This window comes from Gadus morhua, chromosome 7 (assembly GCF_902167405.1).
Source record: "Gadus morhua chromosome 7, gadMor3.0, whole genome shotgun sequence".
Classification (NCBI taxonomy): Eukaryota; Metazoa; Chordata; class Actinopteri; order Gadiformes; family Gadidae; genus Gadus; species Gadus morhua.
In genome coordinates this window covers 3,193,037-3,218,681 of record NC_044054.1, presented here as the reverse complement: position 1 = coordinate 3,218,681, position 25,645 = coordinate 3,193,037, and the positions used below count along the sequence as shown (strand labels likewise).

The following is a 25,645-nucleotide window of genomic DNA, read 5'->3' as shown; positions in this document are numbered from 1 at the left end:
GGCTCCCTGCAGGCGGCAGCAGACACCTCCATGGCGGCCGTCCTGCGGACCGCTCTGGCTCGCCTGCAGCTTGACACGGCGCAGACGGAGTCAGCCCAGGCCAGCGCCTTCTTCAGGCGCAACCCTGTCCCGGCCACATTCTCTGTCCCTCCTTCAGAGGAGTATCTGAAGGAGCTCCATGCTTGCTGGAGGGACACTAGGGCCCTATCCCACTCGACGTCGGACGCCCGGACCTTGGCTGCCATGCAGAATGCGGCACAGGTTGGGCTGGGCCGCATGCCAGCAGTCGAGCCTGCCATCGCCTCCCTAATTCTGGCTCCTGATGAGGCTCTGAGGCCAAATGCCAGGTGCCCTTGGCCACAGTGCAGGGTCACAGACAACCTCCTGTCAAAGGCCTACGACGCAGCGGCGCGCATGGGTCGTATTGGGAACTCCCTTTCCCACCTGCTGCTGGGTCTTTCGACCTCTGCAGCAGGCCCAGGCCGAGCCGTCGCTGCAGAGTCTGAGTGACGCCTCATTGCAGGCTTTTGCCCTCATGTCGAGGGAGTTAGGGCGCACTATGTCCACCCTCGTGCAGACTCGCCGCCAGGTGTGGCTTGCGCAGTCGCCCTCTTTGGGTCAGCTGCCCTGGAAGCACTGGAGGGGGCTGCCCGAGCTAGGCAGACCAGGCAGCAACTGTCAGGCCTAAATAGGAGAGTGTCCGCTCCTAGCAGGCCTGGGGGCCCCTCGGCAGTCCCCCAGCAGCGCTTTCAGCCACCTGGTTATTACGGTGGCCTACGTAGGTCTCAGCGGGCTGCACAACAGCCAGCGGATGGCTTTCGGGCCCCCGAACGCCTACCTTCCTGGCAGCTCCGTGCCCCACAACCCAACCGACGCCCCCCCAGAGCCTCAGGAGGCCGGGGGGGTAGGCGCTAGGCCCTCGGGGCCGGTCTTCGGGAGTTTTTCCCATCAGCAGCTCAGTTACTGGGCTGCCTGTACTTCAGACCCTTGGGTGGTTTCCACCTTGACCCAAGGGTACGAGTTACAGTTCCGACGCCGGCCCCTAGCCTTCAGCCGGGTCAAAATGACTGTCGTCAACGACCCGGCAGAGGCCTTAGCTCTGGACCAGGAGTTGTCCACCCTCCTGGCCAAAGGGGCAATCGAGCCAGTGGATCCTCTGCTGCACCCCAGAGCATTCTACTAGAGATACTTTCTAGTAAAAAAGAAAGATGGCAGATTTCGCCCAATTCTCGACCTGAGGGGACTCAACAGGTTCCTGAAGGTCCTGCCATTCCACATGCTCACCGCATCCGACACGCTGCGGGTGGTCGCAAGGGGAGAATGGTTCACCACGGTGGACCTAAGGGACGCATACTTCCACGTCCCAATTGCACCGCGCTATCAGCACTTCCTCAGGTTCGCCTTTCGCGGCCAACACTTTCAATTCAGGGTACTTCCCTTTGGTCTCTCCCTCTCTCCGAGGGTATTCACCAGGGTGGTGGTGGCGGCAGCTCTCGCACCCCTGCAGAAGCAGGGCATGAAGGTCCTGCCTTATTTGGACGACTGGCTGATCTGTGCACCTTCCCAGTCTCAGGCGGCCCGGGACACGGCTCGGCTGCTCTTGCACGTGGCCCGGCTTGGCCTGATGGTGAACTTTGTGAAGAGTCGCCTGGACCCATCCCAACGGGTCGCATACCTGGGGATGGTCCTAGACTCGGACGCTATGAGGGCCTACCTGTCACCTCAGCGTGTGACCGACATCCTCCTCTGCCTCCCCCGCTTCGGGTATGGCAGGATGGTACCATTCATTCTTTGCCTGCAGCTCTTGGGCAAGCTGACCGCTGCCTCAGCTGTGGTGCCCCTCGGCTTGCTGTCTCTGCGCCCTATGCAGATGTGGCTGAACAGCCTCCACTTGGACCCCAAGTGGCACAGGCACCGAAAGGTCAGAGTGTCTCGGCAGTGCCTCTTCTCTCTGTCCCCATGGAGGAAGAGGTCGTATATGTCTGTGGGTGTACCCATGGGCACCATTCCATCCCGTCGGGAGCTGATCACGACAGACGCCTGCCTATCTGGATGGGGCACGGTTTGGCAGGGCAGGACTGCCCAAGGGCAGTGGCCGGCCCAGAACCACGCTCACATCAATGTGCTCGAGCTCAGGGCGGTACAGCTAGCACTCAATCATTTTCTGCCTCATTTGAGAGGCAAGCATGTGCTGGTTCGATCCGACAACATGTCAGCTGTTGCCCAGATCAACCACCAAGGGGGGACCCGGTCTTCACGGCTACTCCGGGTATCTCGGAACTTGTTGGCCTGGGCATATCCCCGCCTGGCCAGCGTGCGGGCGGTCTTCATACCGGGGCAACGGAACCAGGTCGCAGATTTTCTATCGCGGCAGAAGCCCCCACCTGGGGAGTGGCGGCTTCATCCGGAGGTGGTGGAGACGATGTGGGGTCTCTTTGGCAGGGCGGAGGTGGACCTCTTTGCATCAGAGGAATCCGCACATTGCCCCCTCTGGTTCTCCTGGACGGAGGTGACCGGCCCCCTCGGACAGGATGCCTTAGCTCACGACTGGCCACAGAGTCCTCTGTATGCCTTCCAACCGCTGCCCCTGATTCTCCCCACACTTCATAGGGTGTTTCTGCGGGGTCACAGGTTACTTCTGGTGGCCCCCTACGGGCCAGGGAGACTCTGGTTTCCACTGCTGCGCAGGCTCTGCTGCAGCTCTCCATGGCGCCTCCCCTGCAGGAAGGACCTCCTTTCACAGCTGGGGGGCCAGATTTGGCACCCAGATCCCTGTCGCCTCCAGCTCTGGGCCTGGCCGCTGCAGGGCCCGACTCACTGCTGAATGTTTGCACTGAGACCGTGAGGAACACTATTCTGAATGCCAGGGCACCATCTACCAGAGCAGGGTGTAGGGGTAAGGCAGTAGACCAAGCGCGTTGCTCCGTGGCCACCGTTCTGGAGTTTTTGCAGTCCCTCCTGGATGATGGTCGATCTCATTCCACCTTGAGGGTCTATGTGGCTGCTATCTCTTCCCGACATGAGATGGTTGACGGAGCCACAGTGGGGTGCCACAGGTTGGTGTCCCTCTTCCTTAGGGGGGCCCTGAGGCTGCGTCCCCCTAGGACTCTGAGGACTCCAGCTTGGGACCTGCCCCTGGTGCTGGAGGCCATGTCATCACCTCCTTTTGAGCCTCTGACCCAGATAGGGTGGAAGTGGCTGTCCATGAAGGTGGCTTTTCTGCTCGCCATTACCACTGCAAAGCGGGTCGGGGAGTTGCACGCCCTATCCGTGGCAGATACATGCCTGAGGTGGAACCCTGATGGCTCAGGTGTGGTTTTATGGCCCAATGTGGCGGTCCTGCCCAAGGTGCTTTCACGCACCTATTTTAACCAGCCTATCCAGCTGGCACGTTTTAACTCCCCATCTGAGGGGAATGAGTCCGAGATGCTGTGCCCGGTACGGGCGCTCAGGGCTTACATTGCTGCTACGGCCGGTATACGGCAGTCCGAGCAACTGTTTGTGTGTCACGGTGGCCCTAATAGAGGTTCTGCCTTGTCTAAACAGAGGCTGTCCCACTGGGTCGTCGACACCATTAAACACGCCAATGTGGCCAGTGGCCGCCCCCCGCCATCCGTGTTGGTATTAGGTACTCAAAATGCGCATGCGCGAGGTGGAGATCCAGTGCTTTAAGCACCGCCTCTGGCGGTCATCCAGGATTCATAGAACCGTAGTTACATTCGTATCTATCGAACTTTGTGGTCGGGCAAGCCAAAATGGCTGTTTACAATAGCAGGATGAACCAGGTAGAAGGGGAGGCAGGCCTTGGGCTGGCAGAGATGTTTGGGGTCCTGGTGAAGGCCAGAGGCAGGGTGGACTTCAGGTACCACTCTTTAATGGGCACAATGGAAGACCTCCTTCACCGAAACACACCACCAGCCTCCGAAAACGGAACCCATTGGTCCGAAGGTCCGTTTGTCCGACTTTTCAAAAAGGAGGCGCATTAGGCCGACGGTTCAATATGCTGAATAGGCCTACATATAAAGAGTTTTATACCTCGCTCGCGCTCTCGCTCTCTCTCGCTCTCTCTCACTCTCTCTCACTCTCTCTCCAAAATACAACATAGGCCTACATATCACGTTCACGATGAATATTGGAGAGCAAAGTGACAACGCTTCACTTCATTTCGACACGGTGTTTCAGCCACATGGACAGAGAGCGTAGGTCTAATTCTCAACACGGGCACGAACACACACACACACACACACACACACACACACACACACAAACACACACACAACAACACACACACACACACACACACACACACACACACACACACTTGACCAAGTACACGGTATGAGGTATAAGTTTGACTAAATCAATACCAGCGAAATTATTTAGGCTAAAAGCACACTGTAAACACAGTAAACAACACATATAGGCCCACACACAGCTACTAAAGATAAAAACATTATTTGTTTTTCACTCACCGTTTGACTTCTTTACGGGAAAAGTATTAGTCCTTGTATAACATGCGCTTCATAAATTCACCTCTTGTGACCGTTCAAGCCCACAGCAACAGTCTGGCTCGGTGAAGTGCACTGCTGGAACTTAGCCTACATCGTCTTTTATTTTTGGTTTCATAATCACACATGTGGAATTGCGCCTTGGCCTATTCGGCATATTGAACCGTCTGCCTAATGCGCCTCCTTTTTTAAAAGTCGGACAAACGGACCGTCGGACCAATGGGTTCCGTTTTCGGAACATTGAACCGTCGGCATAGTGGCATGTCGATCTAATGGGAAATATTTCGGACCATTGAGACGTCGGAACAATGAGGCGTCGGAATTACGGCATGCCACCGATGGTAGTGGGGGGGTCTTGATCCTTCACCGAAACGCACCAACAGCCTCTGGGAGGATGGCAGTGGGGGGGTCTTGATCCTGCACTGGAAGCAGAACCACCAACCTACTGACGTCCCTGTGGAGGATGGTGGAGGGATAGTTCTGCACACCTCGGCTCCTCTTGGGCTGTCCACCGAAAACTGGACAGCTTTGACATGTTCTCACCCTCACATCTCGTACTACACCCTTCACGTCGGGACACACCTCCACGACCCGACCCAGCCTGAACTGGCCCCTCAGCGCGTTCAGATCAGCCAACCACACCAGGCCTCCCGCTGCAACGTTTCTAGCAGGTGCGTGCCACTTCTGACGGATGTAGAGGCCCGGACCTGCCAGCTGGCTCCACCTCTTCCAGAACTTGTCGACCTCGATCTGGATTGCTCGGGGGGGTGGGGGTAAGTAGGATACTCAAAGCCTCGGGAGTCCCCACTGGGTCCTGTGCGACCGTGCAGAAGAGAGTTGGGAGTGATGACTTTGACAGCCTCATCTTGTACCTGGGCTCTGGCACCAAATTGGTCTCTCATTTGACAGGTTAGCAGCCAGGTACAGGAGGGTCTGGAACTCCAGCGCTGTCAGGTTACCTTCCTCGCCAACACTGCTTAACCCTCTCTTGAGTACACGGACAGCTGCCTCAGCAGCTCCATTTCGGTGGGGAGAGTCCGCCGGGTGAAACAACCACATCCAGTCAGTTCCTACAGCTGCCGCCTTCTTCTGGACTTGATCCTTGTCGATGCTACTTTGGAACTCATACAACTCCTGTAATATTGGCCTGGCGCCCACAAAGTTGGTCCCTTGATCTGACCAGAGCTTTCTTGGGTGACCCCTGAGAGCTGTGAAGCGCTGGTATGCTTTCAGGATTCCTTACGTCGACAGATCTTCCACAATGTCGGCATGTACTGCTCTCGAAGCCATACAGCTGAACACCACACCCCAGACTTTCATCTTTGTTCTTCGTCTTATAGTATCTTTAACGACATAGGGGCCGAAAAGGTCCAGTGTTGTAAATTCGAAGGGTGCGGCTGGTTCAGTTCGTTCGAGGGGGAGCTCACTCATCACCTGTTTGCACATTCTCGCTTTGGCCTTTCAACAGTGCATACAGGAGTCAATTACATTTCTGGCAATCCTTGGTCCCAGCACCACCCATGCTTTAGAACTCACCCGGAGGAGTGTGCCAGCAACACCTTCGTGGTAAGCTTCATGGGCCTCTCGTGTGAGAAGGGTGCTGATCCACGCATTGTAGGGGACCAGGGGCACACCGGTCTCTCCCTGGGTAATGGCCTGGACTTTACCATGGCATCTCAGGAGTCCTGAGACTTCAAGCCTGCTGACAACGAGCCTGTTTAGCGTCGACACAGGAAACGTAACTCCCTCCTGGGCGGCTAGGCACAGGTCTTGGAATGCAGCTTTGCGTTCCTTTACTGTCAGTACTGCCTCCCACTTTGCTGGCATAGGGGCCCTGCCTAAACGGGCCAACCACTTCTTCACAGCTCTGCGGACATAAACGACTACTCACAGAGCTTAGTTAGAGGACTACACCTTCTTGGATCCCCCTCCAACACCGCAAAAAAACTTTCTCCGCTGCTCCCAGACCCGTAAAGATAACAAATGTAACATCTTATTTCTACATTCATCAGAAGTGTGCACATATTTACGTGCTTACAGGTCAAAAGGCGCAATGTTAAACATATTTGTAAGATAATTGCAAAGTTAAAAACATGTTTTAAAGAAAATACTCACCATCAGCCTAAAAGGTAGCAGAAACTGATGGACGCAGGATCGTGATTTTCGAGAAGTGCATGCGCAGAACCAGGGCCGTCGGACTGCGGGGACAAAGGGGACAGTTGTGGGGGGGGCCCAAGGTAGAGGGGGGGCCCATGACAAAAAAAAAAAAAATTCTTTTACCTTCAGGCCAGTCCGTCCGTCCCCCCCCCCCCCCCCCCCCCCCCCCCCCCCCCCCGCAGATGACACTTATTTTACAAATGACATTTATTAGCGTTGCTAACTTTATCTTTGTATTTAATTGTTTAATCGCATTTAGCTAGTAAACTGAGTGTATTAACACAAGCTAGCTGGACTATGATATACTTTAAACACTCAGTATACTAGCTAAATTCAATACAATACAAATATTAAGTAAAAACAAGTGTTATCTATATTATTTTATTTCGTCTTTGGCAACATGAGCGCAAATGTTTTTTGAGACCTGCCTGGCAACAGAGAATCGCGTCGAAAAATGACGGTATGTTTCGAACGCGGATTACATAGGCGGTACAATTTTCGCCCCCGGTACTATTTTGGTGTGACAGCGTCACCAGCGGAAATTCCTTGTATTGGATGCGTTTTATTAAAACCCATCCAATACCACGGGATGTCCAGCTGGCGCAATTTCGCAATACTCCCAAAACAGTGGTTATCGCCGATATATTACTGTTAGAAGTCAACAACAACATAATTTTTTGCAGCAATTTAAAATTCCAAAATACATGCGCAGCTGAAATGTAGGCCTACGATCAAATACATTTTGACGCAGCCACAATGTACCTATCAAACGCCACAAAACGCCAGGAGGCTAAGAGGTGTTGTTGAAAAATAAAGAATATGTTGGCGTTTTTGCACTTTTAAATAGTTCATTGCGTTTGTAGCCTACACTCAGACGGGAACTCATTCTTGAATGTGGGTCTTCATTCATAAATAAAACAAACATTCGGGAGTATAACAATTATTCTTAAGAGGTCTAGACTCCGTGCGCAGCCCCGCCTTCTCCAGTGAACCAAGAAACCCTGCGCCGTGACGAACGGGGGATTTGACCCCCTCAGTTTTAAAAAGGAAACTTGAGATAAAAAGGTGAAATCGCCGGGCGTGCCAAGCTGCGACCAAACCGGCTTGGCATTGTAACAGAGAAGCTCTTATTCCCGCTCTCCTTGCTTGACCGCGATCTAGCATCTGGGATCGATTGCTCTTCCTTGGGTCCCCGGATGTTAACGCTGAATTTTCAGGCATTCAATTTTGCAGCTGAATTTGGCATGTTGAATTTGGGGACGTTGAAAATATTTACATTGATTTTTTAACGTTGTATATTTGACCTGACCATGTCTTCTCTGATCAAATCACTGTAGTCTAAAAGTACACTAGCCCTTCGATGTATAAATGTTTCGGCCCTTCACTCTTCCAGTTGGTCCAAAATGAATGCGCTTTACACATTTCTAAAAGTTGTTCATATTTATTTTCTTCACAGTAATTCACTCTACTATATCAATTTGAGACGATAAACTCGTCTTTGAAACATGTTTATTGCCCCCAAACAAAACAGCATTATAAAAAATGGCACTGGCTTGAAACAAGACCACGCCCTCATTTATCACACATTAATTCCAAAACATAATGGGTCGTTTTGCAAAGGAAGTTAACACAACTCTGCGAACTAGCAGGCAGGCCTTACCTGGCTAACAAGTCTCTCTGGCTAGTACCCCCCCCAGCGTCGGCAAGCACCACTCATTGAGTGCAGGAAGAACTGCCTCGTTATCACTATATCGGTGTCAAGCTATCATTTGTGAAGCCTTTCTTTCTTGTTGTTTTATAAAATAAAATCCTTCAACATCCAACTAGAGCCGTACTTTGCGCACGACCCCCCTGTCGGCTCAGTGTTATGGTACGGCCCACCCGTTAGTCATCGCTTCGGTCCCCTATTAATGCTAGTCGGATGTTTTTTTTAACATTTTATTTCATCATAACTCATTTTAATATTCATACTCGTATCATATTTAGAATTATTTGTGTCCATTGTATGTGATTGAAAACGGATAATTACAGCGTCATCAACACTCCTCTCCCGATCCCCCCCCCCCTTCCCCATCAACCCCCCCTCTCCCCCATTACTCCTCCCCCTTCTCCCCCATGACCCCCCTCCCTCTCCCCCCTCAGTTCAGTCGTAGAATGTCCAACCCGATGCCGAGTGATTGCAGCACTTACCAAAGAAAATATTTATTTTCTAAAAGAGCTCATTGTGACAGAATAGCAATATAGATATTTTTTTATTATTTTTCTGATTTGCATGACAACAAAAATAGAGAAACAAACGACTATCTGAGCAGCACAGAGAAGGCTTCAGGCTTTTTTAGGAGGAAGGTTCAAGGGAGATGGCGACAGTTGGTCTTACGTTTATCCGAATATTATCACGTTCTCCCTCGTCATTTCACTTAACATTTAAACACATGAAGACTAGAGCAGGAAGGTTTATGCTGGTTCAGACCCATTACAGCTGGGTTACGGACGGGATTCAGAGGATCACAGATGACTATATTATAACTGTTTTTTCCCAGAATTCAAAGCAAAACCATCACTAAACCGTCAAGCTGAAGGCAGAATTCAGACCAGTTAATATTAACATAATCCTCTTCACGTTTTCAATTGAAATCCTGTTTAATTAATTAATTAGCAGATGAACTGTAATTATCTTAGACCTTTTAAATCCAGATTTCCTTTAATGAATGAATTAATAGATTAACTGTAATTAGTTTAGACTTTTTCAATTTAAGTCCCCTTTAATTCAATAATCAGCGTATGTTTCATACCCACTGCGTCAGGAAGACATAAACCCAGCTTGCTCAACGGAGGGACGAGACAGACAGAGAGAGAGACAGAGAGAGAGAGAGAGAGAGAGAGAGAGAGAGAGAGAGAGAGAGAGAGAGAGAGAGAGAGAGAGAGAGAGAGAGACACAGAGAGAGAGAGAGAGAGAGACAGAGAGAGAGAGAGAGAGAGAGAGAGAGAGAGAGAGAGAGAGAGAGAGAGAGAGAGAGAGAGAGAGAGAGACACAGAGAGAGAGAGAGACACAGAGAGACAGAGAGACACAGAGAGACAGAGAGACACATAGAGACAGAGAGAGAGAAACAAGATGTCAAACACAACAACATCATCTTGGACATAACCATCGTACAGGACGACACCAGGGGGGGGCTGTCGCTGGGGGTCCGGATGTGTGGGTGACGCCCACAAGGGCGGGCGGGGTCAGGGGGCGGGGTCATGGGGGCGGTGTCGAGGGCGGAGCAGGCGTGAGGGGGCGGGGCTCCAGGACTCACTGGGGGAGGGCCTTCAGGATGGCGTTGACCTCCTCCGCCACAGCCGTCAGCGCAAACTCAAACTGGTCCTGAAACAGACGGGAAGAGAGGGTCTGACTGACTGACTGACTGACCCTTAACCTTTGTCAAACTTACTGACTGATGGAGAGGTAACCATGGTAACTCACCTTGGTCCTCACCATCCCCGGCCTCTGGTCTCTGACGTGCTCCAGAGTCGCCGCAATGTCGATCTCCTTACCGCCTGGTTAGAGACCAGATACACAGGCTGGTTAACAGGCTGGTTAACAGGCTGGTTAGAGACCAGATACACATGCTGGTTAACAGGCTGGTTCGAGACCAGATACCCAGGCTGGGTAACAGGCTGGTTAGAGACCAGATACACAGGCTGGTTAACAGGCTGGTTAACAGGCTGGTTAATAGACTGGTTAACAGGCTGGTTAGAGACCAGATACACAGGCTTGTTAACAGGCTGGTTAGAGACCGGATACCCAGACTGGTTAATAGACTGGTTAACAGGCTGGTTAACAGGCTGGTTAGAGACCAGATAGACATACTGGTTAACAGGCTGGTTAACAGACTGGTTAACAGGCTGGTTAGAGACCAGATACACAGGCTGGTTAACAGGCTGGTTAGAGACCAGATACACAGGCTGATTAACAGGCTGGTTAACAGGCTGGTTAGAGACCAGATACACAGGCTGGTTAACGGGCTGGCCAGAGACCAGAAAAAAAGGCTGGTTAACAGGCTGGTTAGAGACCAGATATACAGGCTGGTTAACAGGCTGGTTAGAGACTAGATGACAGCTTTACCACCGTGGACACGCCCGATCTCGTCTGATCTCGGAAGCTAAGCAGGGTCGGGCCTGGTTAGTACCTGGATGGGAGACCGCCTGGGAATACCAGGTGCTGTAAGCGCTGTAAGTGCTGTAAGTGGTGTCGGGCGGTGGCCAATAGGTGGCACTCTTCCCTCTGGCCTTAACATCACTCCTGATGCCCCAGTGCAGAGACGGGGACACTGTGCTGCGGAAGGCGCCGTTCTTCGGAGGAGACGTAAAACCGAGGTCCTGACTCACTGAGGTCACAAAAGATCCCAGGGCACTTATCGCAAAGAGAAGGGGTTTCCCCGGTGTCCTGGCCCAACCAGGCTCAATCAGTCTGGCCCCCTGATCATCCTCCTGTATAATTGGCTGGCATTAATTCCCTCACTCTCCACCTCAAGCTGGTGTGTGGTGAGCGTTCTGGCGCATATTGGCTGCCGTGCATCACCCCAGTGGGGGCTACATACTGGTGGTGGTGAGTTAGGTCCCCCCTTCAATGTAAAAGCGTCTTTCAGTGTCTAGAAAAGCGCTATATGAATTCAATCCATTATTATAGATACACAGGCTGGTTAACAGGCTGGTTAGAGACCAGATACACAGGCTGGTTAACAGGCTGGTTAGAGACCAGAAACACGTTAGTTGCTTAGTACTTATTTACTGTAATAAGTGAATGTCTGCCACTTGGAGAAAGTACAGGAAGACAGACAGACAGACAGACAGGCAGGCAGGCAGGCAGGCAGACAGACAGACAGACAGACAGACAGACAGACAGACAGACAGACAGACAGACAGACAGACAGACAGACAGACAGACAGACAGACAGACAAACCTTTGGCCATGCGGTTCAGGACCATGTCAATCAGGATGTATGTCCCAGAACGTCCAGTCCCGTCGCTATGGAAACAACATCATGTGTCACATCTGACACAGTCCTTAAGAGCTCTATAGGTTAACAATCAATCAAAACACTGTTGATCAACACCTAATCAGACTACACAGGAAAATAGATGGATCAATTCTGGACGGAAAACAACGTAACCCTTAAAACTTATTTTCAGAATCAACACTGCCTCAAAAGGCAATTGGCCTAAGCAACACCGGTAAAGACATTTATATTTATGTGGCATACAGTCCAATGCTTATAATATATCTGTCGCATTCAGTAGGCCAATGCTGTGGTAAAGTGTGTGAAGTATGACCAAGTGTTTCTTTCTGTTCAATAGATAGAACTTCATCAATCCCCTGTAGGAGAAATGTGTCAATGTTTGTTCCTATAAAACAATAATGGTAAAAAAAAAATACAAAACATGACGGTATTAGTGTATGTTTTACGTCCTGGCACTTAAAAACAATAGCATGGTGCAGCGTCCTACTCTAGCTGTCTCTGTTGTGCATGGGGAATGGGTTAACCTAGGGATGATTAGTCCCTGCTGTAATAGAATTGTATGATCACGTGTAAATGACGTACCCGGATACACGTTGTCACGGGGCACGCATGCGCGGACGCGGACCGAAAGTAAAGACGTTGATTTAATTTGGACCGATGTGTGGACGTCTTTTATTAGAAGTAACGGAATACTTTACATGGTGTCAGAAGTAGTTCGAGCAGACGATGCCGAAGTTTAATCCGCCGGACAGTTTCTGCTTCGAGACCTGCAGAATGTAGCGATTGGAAGAAACGCTTCATGCGGTACTGAACGGCTACGAAGCTGTATCAAGAAGACGGAGGGGTACAGGTCAGCATCCTTATCTACGCCTTAGGCGGGGAAGCATAGAACATATTGGGGTCTTTCCATTTTGATGAAGAAGATGGCGGAGAGGATTTTGAGGTAGTAATAGGCAAATTTGATGCTTACTTTATACCGAAACGGAATGTCATCCACGAGAGGGCTTGCTTTTACCAACGTGTGCAGCGTGCGGGGGAGAAGGTGGGGATTTTTATTCGCGCCCTTTATGAACTTTCTGAGCATTGCGAATTCGGAGTTACTTGTGAAGAGCACATTAGGGACCGAATTGTGGTGGGCATCAGGGACAAAGAACTCTCCCGAAAACTGCAGCTTATCTCAAATCTCACGTTAGATATAACAGTTCAGGAGGCTCGTCAACAGGAGGAGGTGAAAACTCAGGTTAGCCAGCAAGGTGAGGCCGCTGCATGTGCTGTAGAGGAGGTTGCGCGGGGCTTTAGCAAATTCAAAATGGACGAACTGAGAAATAACGAAACGGACCAACAACACAGACGCAGCGAACGGGGAAAGACATGTAACAGATGTGGGAAAAGGACGCACAAGATTCAAGAACATTGTCCTGCAATGAAGTCCACATGCAACCAGTGCAAGAAGATCGGGCACTGGGAAAGAATGTGCAAAAGTAAAATGGTATTGAATGAAGTCAGCGAGCATGAAGAAACTGCAGCTTACTTTCTAGGCTCAGTAAAATGCACATCCTCAAGCAGTGGCGGGCAATGGACAGTAAAGTTGAATATCTCCTACACGCCAGTTAGTTTTAAAATAGACACTGCAGCGGATGTGTGCATTATGAGTGAAGAGACTTTCAAAAGTCTCAGCCAAGTGACTGAACTACACCCAGCAAAGCCCATGCTGTGCAGTCCAGGCAGGCGATTGAACTGTATTGGCCAATTCACAGCGAACGTGTGGCACAAGGACAAAAAGTACTCATTCAGAGTCTACGTAGTTACGTATTTGGAGGAGAGAGTGTGAGCAACCTGCTTAGCAGAGCGGCGGCACAGACAATGGGGCTCGTGAAGAGGATTTGTGAGGTCCGTGGCTCCGGAGGAGAGTTCGGCCTGCTAAAATCACAGCCGGTGCAAATAGCGCTCCAGGAGGATGCCCAACCCTATGCTGTCCACACTGCCCGCAGAGTCCCCATTCCCCTCATGAAGTCTGTTAAGATGGAGCTGGACAGAATGGAGGCCAAAGGCGTCATAGAAAGGGTGACGGAGCCCACGGAGTTGTGCGCTCCCATGGTGCCCGCTCCCCAAAAATCAGGACAGGTGTGTATCTGCGTTGACCTACGAAAATTAAACAAGGCCGTAAAGAGAGAGACAACAGATGAGACCACAGCTGAGCTGAGTGGGTCCACGGTGTTCTCCTCATTAGAGGCAGCAGCAGGGTTCTGGCAGATACCGCTAGACAAGGATAGTCAGAGACTGACAACCTTTATCATACCATTTGCCAGGTACTGTTTCAAACGACTCCCATTTGGGATATCTAGCGCACCCGAATTTTTTCAGAGAAAGATGGTGGAATCACTGGAAGGCCTACCAGGGACGGCTGTTTACATAGTCGACATCATAGTGCATGGAAAAGATATGACCCAGCTTGACGAACGTCTACAGCAGGTCATGGAGCGCCTGGAGACAGCTGGTCTGAAGCTAAATGTGGAAAAGTGTGCCTTGAGACAGCAAAGACTACATTTCCTGGGTCACGTGACGGCACACGGCCTGACCCAGCCAAGGTCTCCGCTATAAACGACCTGACCCCACCCACTAATGTCCACGAGCTGAAGAGAGTCCTCGGGACGGTGGATTATTTAGGTAAATACATCCCGAACCTAGCTGCTGTGGGGCAGCCCATGTACGAACTACTAAAGTCCAAATCCGTGTGGACTTGGGGCCCAGTACAGCAGTCAGCGTTCCAATGCATCAAAGAACTTCTTACAACCCCACCCACTCTGGCGTTTTATGACATCAACAAACCCACTGCTGTCTCTGCAGATGCCTGCAGCTATGGAATCGGGGGCGTGCTGATGCAACTGCACAGTGAGGGCTGGAAACCTGTAGCCTATTGTTCACGGTGCCTGAGTGGGGCGGAAACCAGGTATGCTCAGATAGAAAAGGAGTGCCTGGCGAGCGTCTGGACCTGCGAACGATTTGGGAAATACTTACACGGCCTAGAGGGGTTCAGGCTGATCACAGATCACAAACCGTTAGTCCCGCTAATGAACTCCAAAGACCTGGATACTGTCCCCATCCGCTGCCAGAGACTCTGATGAGTAGGAGATGCGCAGGATGGAGGCGACACCAACGTTGATGTGGAGTGCTACGTAGCATCCATCATCAACAACATGCCGGCTACAGAGGGGAGAATGGACAGTATCAGAGCTGCCACAGTTGTTGATGACACACTACAAGCTGTGACCAGATACATACAGTCCGGGTGGCCTGATCACGTAGGTAAGACACACCCAACGGTTAGAGAGTTCTTCCCCATGAGAAACGAGCTGTCCGTCAACCAGGGCCTGGTGATTAGAGGCAATAGGATAGTAATCCCAGAGATATTGAGAGCAGATGTGTTAGAACGTATCCATGATGGTCATCAGGGACAGACTAAATGCCGAGACAGAGCTAACTCTGCCGTCTGGTGGCCGGGTATATCAGCTCACATCAAGCAGAAAGTCTCAGCCTGCCAGCCTTGTCAGGAACAAAGGAGAGCTCAGTCCAAAGAGTCTTTGATCTCCACACCGCTCCCGGAAAGGCCATGGAAAAGAATTGGCATGGACTTATGCGAGTACAACAAACAGAACTATTTAGTCATCTCTGACTACTATTCACGGTTTATTGAGATTCTCCATATGCCCACCACCACTACCGTCCAAGTAGTCAAAAAACTGAAAGCTACTTTTGCCCGCTATGGGGTAGCAGACAAAGTGGTCAGTGACAATGGCCCACAGTTTTCGAGTGAATAGTTCAAACAACTGGCCCCTGAATTGGACTTCACACACGTCACATCGAGCCCACACCATCCTCAAGGCAACGGGCACGCCGAAAGATGGGTGCAAATAGCAATAGGGATCCTGAGACAAAAGGATCCTCTCCTGGCACTCATGTGCTACAGATCTACTCCGTGCAGCAGCACTGGGGTAAGCCCAGCAGAACTCTTAATGGGCCGCAAGATTCGAACCACTCTGCCTACCCTTGAACGCAACCTACAACCCAGACGGCCTAACAAGCAGAGTATCGCAGCCAAGGACGCATCAGAAAAGAGGAAACAAACCTACTACTACAACCAATGCCACGGAGTGAGGAACCTTCCAACACTAAGGGCAGGGGACCACGTCCTCACCAGACTGGACCATCAAAAGTCCTGGGTCACCCCGGCTGTGGTGACTGGCGAGAGCATCACACCGAGATCCTACCTTGTGGAGACGGAGCAGGGAGCCAGACTTCGCCGCAACCGACGCCATCTTCAGGTGGTGCCCAGCGTGAGATCTACAGCATCGGGTACACTGGGACCTCCAAGAGAGCAGCCGTCCAGTGACCCGGGGAGAAGCCCTACAACAGTTGACACTAGCATGGGCGCAGTTGCTGATGGTCTGACTCAGACCAGGTCAGGCAGGGTCAGTAGACCAGTTCAGAGACTAGACTGGACACTTGAAAAAAGAGTTCCAGAAATGTCTGTCATACCGTGTCGGAATGTATTGGTTGGTTTTACATTGAGTTTCAACAATGAAAAGTGTTTCATCCTTAATGTGAAAAGAGTTCCAGAAATGTCTATCATACAGTGCACTGTGATACATGAGATTGGTAATATTGCATTGAGTTCCAACAATGAAAAGTGTTTCATCTTTAATGTGAAAAGAGTTCCAGAAATGTCTATCATACCGTGTCGGAATGTATTGGTTGATTTTACATTGAGTTCCAGAAGGCCATACACATTTTCCTAGTTTGGTAATAGAATTAACAGAATAGTGCTTTAATAATCCTTAAGTGATGTTCCTAGCCAATGTTGATAATTTCAGTGTTAAGATCGTAAGAATCTCAAGGGGGAGGGGGATGTAATAGAATTGTGTACCCGGATATACGTTGTTACGGGGCACGCATGCGCGAACGCGGACCGAAAGCAAAGACGTTGATTTAACTTGGACCAATGTGTGGACGTCTTTTATTATAACTAACCGAATACTTTACACCTGCTACCTAAAAACAGTCCTTAGCATGGTGTAGCGTCTTATCCTAGCTATCGCAGTTGTATACGGGGAACAGGTTCACCTAGTGATAGTTAGTGCCTGGTATTTAAAAACAGTCCTTAGCATGGTGTAGCGTCTTATCCTACCTATCTTTAGTACTTAGCATGGTGTAGCATCTTATCCTAGCTATCTTTAGTACTTAGCATGGTGTAGCGTCTTATCCTAGCTATCTTTAGTACTTAGTATGGTCTAGCATCTTATCCTAAGCTATCTTTAGTACTTAGCATGGTGTAGCATCTTATCCTAGCTATCTTTAGTACTTAGCATGGTGTAGCGTCTTATCGGGAGAGTGTCTATGTTCCCCGGGTCCTATGTTCCCCTCTTTGTATGAGACTGGGGAACATAGGACTCTTTTTTTTAAAAAGGGTCCTATGTTCCCCGCTTTTTCCAAAAAGGGTCCTATGTTCCCCGATATGTATGTGACTGGGGAACATAGGACCCTTTTCAAAAAAACGGTTCTATGTTCCCCGGTCTGTTACTTTTTCCACCATTACTGCCAAATTCCGGCCGAGATAACTACCATTGCATGTCTTTACCTTTTGTGGAAGAGGGAGAGACGTCGGAGAACCTGACGCAGGCTATTCATACGCCGATAATCCAACCCCGAGAAGCCCTGATATTTTTTTTTTAAAGATTGATAGATTGCGGGAACATAGGACCCTTTTCCCAGAAAAGGGTCCTATGTTCCCCGCTTTTCCCAAAAAGGGTCCTATGCTCCCTGGTATGTATGGCTACAGGGGAACATAGGACCCTTTTTGGGAAAAACGGGGAACATAGGACCTTTTTTTAAAAAGGGTCCTATGTTCCCCGAGCGGGGAACATAGGACCTAGCTATCTTTAGTACTTAGCATGGTGTAGCATCTTATCCTAGCTATCTTTAGTACTTAGCATGGTGTAGCATCTTATCCTAGCTATCGTTAGTACTTAGCATGGTGTAGCATCTTATTCTAGCTATCTTTAGTACTTGGCATGGGGTAGCATCTTATCCTAGCTATCTTTAATACTTAGCATGGTGTGGCATCTTATCCTAGCTATCTTTAGTACTTAGCATGGTGTAGCGTCTTATCCTAGCTATCTTTAGTACTTAGCATGGTGTAGCGTCTTATCCTAGCTATCTTTAGTTCTTAGCATGGTGTAGCATCTTATCCTAGCTATCTATAGTACTTAGCATGGTGTAGCGTCTTATTCTAGCTATCTTTGGTACTTAGCATGGTGTAGCGTCTTATCCTAGCTATCTTTAGTACTTAGCATGGTGTAGCGTCTTATCCTAGCTATCTTTAGTACTTAGCATGGTGTAGCGTCTTATCCTAGCTATCTTTAGTACTTAGCATGGTGTAGCACCTTATCCTTGCTGTCTCTGCTGTCTACTGGGAATGGGTTAACCTAGAGCAGCCTGTCTTTGTTTACCTGCAGTGGACGATGATGGGACAGGATCTTCCTCTGTAGCATTTATTCACCTTCCTGTGGCGAGGGGGTGGAGAGAGGGACGGTGAGGAGAAGAGAAGAGGAGAGGATAGGAGGAAAGGAGAGAGGGGAGGAGGAGAGGAGAGGAGGAAAGGAGAGAGGAGAGAAGGAGAGAGGAGAGAGGAGAGGAGGAGAGAGGAGAGGAGAAGAGGAGAGGAGGAGAGAGGAGAGGAGAAGAGGAGTGGAGAAGAGAGGAGGAGAGGAGGTGAGGAGAGGAGGAAAGGAGAGAGGGGAGGAGGAGAGAGGAGAGAGGAGAGGAGAGGAGGAGAGAGGAGAGGAGAAGAGAGGAGGAGAGGAGAGGAGAGGAGAGAGGAAAGGAGGAGAGGAGAAGAGAAGAAGAAAGAAAGAAAGAAAGAAAGAAAGAAAGAAAGAAAGAAAGAAAGAAAGAAAGAAAGAAAGAAAGAAAGAAAGAGAGGCAGAGGGACAGGAACGTGAGGCGGTGGAGGAGAGAGGAACGATAGATATTGTTGTTTCTCTTTCTTCTGACAAACAGACTGACTCTAAGTCTCTCTCTGGGTAAAAGCGTCTGCTAGGTTTATTTCAGAATAAGAGCATGGAGTAGTACCTCCTGAAGTCCAGCAGGGGCCGCGTGGCACTGGGGATCCCGGCGGTGGGCCAGCTCAGGAAGTGGAACTGGGTCAGGGTCCGGGTCTCCTGCGTCTGGACGTTCTTCAGGTAGAAGCTCCGTACCAGGAAGTCGTTACACCAGATGTGCTCCGACACGAGGTTCACCTGGGGGGGAGAGACCAGAGCCCAGCATGAGCAGAGAGACCAGAACCTTAGAGGTCTGCTCCGACACCAGGTTCACCTGGGGGGAGAGACCAGAGAGCAGAGGGAGAGACCAGCATGAGAGAGACCACAACCTTAGAGGTCTGCTCCGACACCAGGTTCACCTGGGGGGGAGAGACCAGAGACTAGCATGAGGAGAGAGACCAGAACCTTAGAGGTCTGCTCCGACACCAGGTACACCTGGGGGGGAGAGACCAGAGACCAGCATGAGAGAGACCAGAACCTTAGAGGTCTGCTCCGACACCAGGTTCACCTGGGGGAGAGACCAGCAGCTTAGAGGTCTGCTCCGACACCAGGTTCACCTGGGGGGGAGATACCAGCATGAGCGGAGAGACCAGAACCTTAGAGGTCTGCTCCGACACGAGGTTCACCTTGGGGGGGAGAGACCAGAGCCCAGCATGAGCAGAGAGACCAGAACCTTAGAGGTCTGCTCCGACACCAGGTTCACCTGGGGGGGAGAGACAAGAGACCAGCATGAGAGAGACCAGAACCTTAGAGGTCTGCTCTGACACCAGGTTCACCTGGGGGGAAGAGACCAGAGACCAGCATGAGAGAGACCAGAACCTTAGAGGTCTGCTCCGACACCAGGTTCACCTGGGGGGAGAGACCAGAGAGCAGAGGGAGAGACCAGCATGAGAGAGACCAGAACCTTAGAGGTCTGCTCCGACACCAGGTTCACCTGAGGGGGAGAGACCAGAGACCAGCATGAGGAGAGAGACCGGAACCTTAGAGGTCTGCTCCGACACCAGGTTCACCTGGGGGGGAGAGACCAGAGGCTAGCATGAGAGAGAACAGAACCTTAGAGGTCTGCTCCGACACCAGGTTCACCTGGGGGAGAGACCAGCAGCTTAGAGGTCTGCTCCGACACCAGGTTCACCTGGGGGGGAGAGACCTGCAGCTTAGAGGTGTGCATGAGGAGAGACCAGCACAGCAGAGGGACCAGCACAGCAGAGGTCTGCATGAGGACATACCGGTCCCGAGATGTGAATGACAGGCAAGATGGATTCCCAAACCAATCAGAGAAGAGACGGTGATGGCCATAAGGAGTCAGACCTCGTAGATGGGGTAGAGGGAGGAGCATATGTGGTAGAGGGAGGAGCCTACCTCGTAGATGTGGTAGAGGGAGGAGCCTGTGTGGTAGGGGGAGGGGCCTACTTCATTGATGTGCTAGGGGGAGGAGCCTATGGGGTAGAGGGAGGAGCCTACCTCATAGATGTGGTAGGGGAGGAGCATATGTGGTAAGGGGAGGAGCCTACCTCATACATGTGGTAGGGGAGGAGCTTATGTTGTAAGGGGAGGAGTTAATGTGATAGGGGAGGAGCCTATGTGGTAGAGGGAGGAGTTTATGTGGTAGGGGGAGGAGCCTACCTCGTAGATGTGGTAGAGGGACGAGCCTTCGTCGGGCCAGTAGCGGTCACACTGCTTCTCTCCGTCCTCCACCAGAGCAGTCAACATCACGATGACTGTACAGCCGTTCTCCCACACCATCTAGAGAGAGAGAGAGAGAGAGAGAGAGAGAGAGAGAGAGGGGGGGAGGGAGAGAGAGAGAGAGAGAGAGAGAGAGAGAGAGAGAGAGAGAGAGAGAGAGAGAGAGAGAGAGAGAGAGAGACTGAATAAATGAATGATCCTTATTTGTCAAAGTACAGGTACAGGTACGGGTCAGCGAAATTTGGGAGAGCTTCCCCCTGGTGCTTAAAGAAGAGAGGACAAGGAACATATATAAACAATATATACAGTATGATAAAAAAGAAACAGAACTAGAACTGCAAGCAGTTATGCAGGGGTCCAAGAAGTGTGCATTTCGCCGGCACAACGCAACAAGAAATGTGCGTTTCGCCGGCACAACGCGAAGCATGTGTTCAAAACGCTACCCTGAACCTGTGGATACAAAGGATTTGACTGTGGTAGGAGTAGCGAGAAGTCAGTGTAGCGTTTTCGCGGGTAAATTTTGTAGAAGATATACAATTTCCTCGTTTATGGCGCCCCCTAATGGCGAAATTTCCCGAAATTGTTATCGTACGACAATAAGGTTAGCACCAACATGTGTGTACAATTTGGACTCGTTCCGATGTCTAATTTTGGATTTCTTTGGATTTTTGATTTTCCACGTCTAATTTAGCTCATAAACCAATATTCGAAACGCTACCGTTTCGTTGTCGAAGGTCGGATCAAAAAACTGTCTCACGATTCCTTTGCGTGTGCGTCTGAAGATGTCGTGTGCAAAGTTTGGTGTCGATTGGTCAAGAAATGTGGGAGGAGTAGGGAAAAAACTGTTTTGCGGTCTTCGCGATTTAGCGAAAAATATTCCTAGACGCAAATGGGCGTGGCCTATGCCAAAATATGCAGCAGACTCCAGTGCATCTGTGGGTATAAGGTTATGCCAAAATATGCAGCAGACTCCAGTGCATCTGTGGGTATAAGGTTTTGGACTGTGGGAGGTTCGGTGTGGGAGTTATAGCCCCAAACGCGATTTTCTTGTTTTAGCGCCACCTAGTGGCCGGCAGGTCTGGATTTTGTCGTCTGCGTAGTCTACACGGATCTGGATCTAGTCATGCAATTGGCGTGTGTGCACCATTTACGGTTTGGGCTGTAGTACCACTTTCAGGGAGGTAAGTATAAAAATCCTTACAAAAACAATAGGGATCCAACCTGTTGGCTTGGACCCCTAAATACACATTTAATATAAATATAATTAAAACTTAGTTAAAGTGCAGTTGAATGACTCAAACATGATAACCCAATATTGCACAAGTCCTTAGCAAGTGAGTGAGGCAGGTAGATAAATAGATGGTTCACTATTGGGAATTGCACAGTTCCCTAGTAGCTGCCACGTGCGTGATTGTCCGAGAGGTCAGGTGTTAGCAACGTTCAGCGCCTGTATGGCCCTGGGGTAGAAGCTCGATTTAGGCTGTTTGTCCGTGTCTTAAAACGCTTCCCTGAGCGCAGCAGCACAAGGGTTCGTTACCCGGTTGGGTTGGATCCTTGGAGATCTTGGTAGCCTTCTTGAGGCAGCGGGTTTTGCTCAGTTCCTCCAGAGAGGGGAGAGGGCAGCCGATGATCTTCTGGGCCAAGCTAAGGACCCGCTGTAGTGCCTTTCTCTCTGCAGCTGTGCAACTGGAGAACCACACACAGATACAGTATGTGCAGTGGTAAGAGGTCACAAGCAACTCCTCCCTAAGGTGGTAGTTCCTGAGGACTCTCAAGAAATAGAGTCGCTGTTGTGACTTCTTGATGATGGCTGTGGTGTTGGTCCTCCAGGACAGGTCCTCCTGGATGTGCACCCCAGGAAGCAGAACGCTGCGACCCTCTCCACGCAGCCACCGTCGATGAGCAGGGGCTGGATCGCAGTCTTCTTCCTCCTGAAATCGACGATGACCTCCCGGGTTTTGAGCTGGTTCAGCAGCAGGTTGTTAGCCTTGCACTGTTTGCTCAGCTGCTCCACCTTGTCCTGGTATGCGGTCTCGTTTCCCCTCAAGATGCGGCCCACCAGGGTGGTGTCGTCCGCATACTTTGTGATGTCATTGCTGGGGTGAACGGGGGTGAAGTCATGTGTATAGAGGGAGTAGAGCAGTGGGCTCAGCACGCGGCCGTGAGGAGACCCAGTGCTGGGTGTGAGGGCTGTGGAGGTGTGGCCACACTGAGGGGTAGTCCCAGGTCTGACAGTTTGAACACCAGTCTGTCCGGAAGTATAGTGTTGAACTCTGACATAGCTACTCCTCTCCTCCAGGTGGGACAGGGTGGAGTGGAGAGCCGTCGCGATGGCGTCTTCTATGGACCTGTTGGCTCGGTTGGCAAACTGGTGTGAGTCTAGTCGTGTTCTGTGAGGGTGAAGCTGCTGGGGGCTGGTGGGTGTGGGGGTTGTGATGTGGCTTCCCCACTCGGCCCCATCTCGAACCACGCGTAGAAGGAGTTCAGCTCTTCCGCCAGCTGTGGGTTATCCCCGTCGGCTGAGAGCCTGCTGACTCTGAATTTGGTCATGTGCTGGACCCCTGCCACACCCGCCTCGAGTCTTTGCTCCACAAGTCTTTGATCTTGCCCTTGTACTCCGCCTTGGGCCTCTTTGATGCCTCGGTTCAGGTTGACCCTGGCGATGTTGTAGAGGGCCTTGTCCTTTGACCTGAGGGCGGAGACTCTCTCCCTTAGCAGCTGCAGCACCTTTCTGTTCATCCATGGCTTTGTGTCGGGGTAAACCCGGACACGCTTGTCCACGGTGACCGAGTCTGCTCAGCTCCTGAAGTGTTGGAGGACCGTTGATGTGCACCGTTCCATGTCCTCATGCTCGTATTCCTCCCATCCGGTGTCATGGAGACTGATCTGCAGTGGGTTCTGCTGGCCGGGTTTCGACTGTCCTAGTGGTGATGGGAGCACTTTTCCTGATGGGGCTGTACGCTGGAATCAGAAGGATGGACACATGGTCCGACAGCGAGTGAGCCAGCGGTCTGGCTAATTAGGCTAGTGTAATGTTGGTATAAACATTGTCCAGTGTCTTTTCTCCCCTCGTGGTACATTTAACACGGAAGTATTACTTTTAGATTGGCATGATTGATGATGTGGACTGCCTCAGGGTACTCTGTTGTTTACTGATGACGTCATGTAGCTGAGCCAGTGCTATGTTTGCATCAGCGTCGGGAGGTATTCACTGTTTCCCAGGGACAGAAAGCAATGTGTGGGACAGGGGGGAGACGGGGAGAGGAGTCCTGACGGGGGGGTAAGGAGCCCAGACGGGGGGTGGGGGGGGGTTCTTGTATTTCACTTTTTGGGTAAAACAAATTCAATAGTATAACGTAACAATATAAATATAATGATAAAAATGATAATAGTCGTTCAACCAATCAGATCAATGATCGCTTCAATTGCAACAATCGCTTCCCTGTCGTCATTGTGTTAAACCAGCCAATAGCGCGCCAGGGGGAAAAGCCAGCTTGGTGATTGACTCCAGTAAAAGCGGATCGGAAACAGAAAGAAATGTATTGCTCTCCAGCCCCTTCTGCAGAGCGAATTCAAATCGCCGGCAGAACGGGCTGGGGGTACCCAGCTAATACCGTAGCCTATCTCAACCTAACCGCATTTCAAATTAATCACATCGTTTGCTGCGTTACCAACGTTATCTATGCTGATTTAGGGTGCGGGATGTTCAATATCAATAACGTTGAGTTCTTAAGGGCTAACATTATCTTTTCTGAGCTAACAATAATTTTGGGCAGGTGTTTTTGAGCACAGTATATCATACTCAACTTTGGTAAAACGGTCGTCGACCGTCTTCTCTGTGCCAGATATCCTGCTTCGGGTTTCCTTTGATAGGCGCGTTGAGAGGAGGAGCGGGCAAATCAGCTGTTTATAAGTGCACGCTTGTCTCAGTGTGTGCGTGTTCGTGTGCGTGTGTGAACGAGAATGTCAGGGAGAAAGAGTGCTATGAGGAGATGGATGAACGGAACGAAATAGATATTATATATCTATTTGTGGCGCTTGGTGTTGATTCTGTGGTGCTGCGCAACAGAATCACACATTGGTATATGGATGGGAAACACTGGTATGTAAACATCTGTGATCAGCACGGCATTGAATTCCCTCGGGAGGAATGTAGGCCGGCATTTAACTGTGATATATTCCAACTCCGGGGAGCAGTGGCTACTCACAGTTCTAGTGTTGGAGCTCCAGCTTTCTTTAGTGAAATGAGAAGGCCACCACCGCGTTGTTTCCCACTAGCCTTAGTTCTATCAGCTCTGTGAGCTGTACGGCCCTCCAGTGCTACCGCAGAGTCGGGAATGGACGCCTGGAGCCAGGTTTCCGTGAAAATAAGCACACGGCTATCCTTCACGATGTTGTTAGTTGCAACCCGCAGTCATAGTTCGTCCATCTTGCTAGCGATTGATCTAACGTTGGAGAGGAAAATACTCGGCAAAGCTGGTTTGTCCGGGCATCTCTTCATTCTCGCTAACAGACCTCGCCTGCGGCCCTGTCGTTGCTTATGCCCTGTTTACACCTACCCGATAGTGGGCCCCGATGGTGCCCGATGGCTAAATCAGCAATCGTTATAACATCGGCAAATAGCGTGGTTGCATCGGGAAACACCGTTACTCTTCCCGGGAACATCGTTAGACAACGGGAAGAAACGGGAAGAAATGCTCAATGATCGGGCAACATCGGCAAAGAACGAACATGTTTGTTAATTTTGGGTCTATCGGGGTAGAATCGGTTACCAGGTGTTGCTATGGGCTAATCGGCTATAATCGGGAATAGAACGGGAGTATAACGTAAGACATCGCAAATCGTTCGGGAATTTTCCTGGGCACATCGGCTATATTCGTTAATCTTCCGCGCTTTATCGTGTTTTATCGTCTTTATATCGGCAACCTCAACACACGAAAGACCCTCGAGAACCCTAGACAAATAACGATTGTGAATGACCAGATTGTGTTAAGCAAGACCCTCAATCTGCCACTTGGGTATAAATAGGGGGTGATGGATGGATGTCCTACTTTTATAATTACAGGGTACTTCGCTCATTGAGAACCGGTGTTCTATTATTATAATATAATAAATATATTATTGTAATATAAATAAATATATAAATAAATATCAGTCTAAACCAGTCTCCCCCCTTTGCCTTCTCCCGAAATGACGCCAA

General features: G+C 50.4%; 1 protein-coding gene and 1 non-coding gene across 2 annotated transcripts in view; one reads left to right on the top strand and one right to left on the bottom strand.

The window, feature by feature from the left end:
• Positions 1 to 9,678: 9,678 nt before the first annotated feature.
• ptprnb (protein tyrosine phosphatase receptor type Nb) overlaps positions 9,679 to 25,645 on the bottom strand; it is a 71,093-nt gene continuing 55,126 nt past the window's right edge. The window contains exons 19-24 of the mRNA XM_030360295.1: positions 20,386 to 20,505; positions 18,794 to 18,960; positions 18,172 to 18,225; positions 11,609 to 11,673; positions 10,129 to 10,202; positions 9,679 to 10,029 (exon numbers count right to left, since the gene is read on the bottom strand). Coding sequence (XP_030216155.1) covers positions 9,958 to 10,029; positions 10,129 to 10,202; positions 11,609 to 11,673; positions 18,172 to 18,225; positions 18,794 to 18,960; positions 20,386 to 20,505 — 552 coding nt within the window. The 3' untranslated portion in view covers positions 9,679 to 9,957. The remainder of the gene's footprint in view (positions 10,030 to 10,128; positions 10,203 to 11,608; positions 11,674 to 18,171; positions 18,226 to 18,793; positions 18,961 to 20,385; positions 20,506 to 25,645) is intronic.
• LOC115548045 (5S ribosomal RNA) lies at positions 10,757 to 10,875 on the top strand. Its single transcript, XR_003977483.1, has one exon. It is a non-coding gene; the product is annotated as a 5S ribosomal RNA (ribosomal RNA).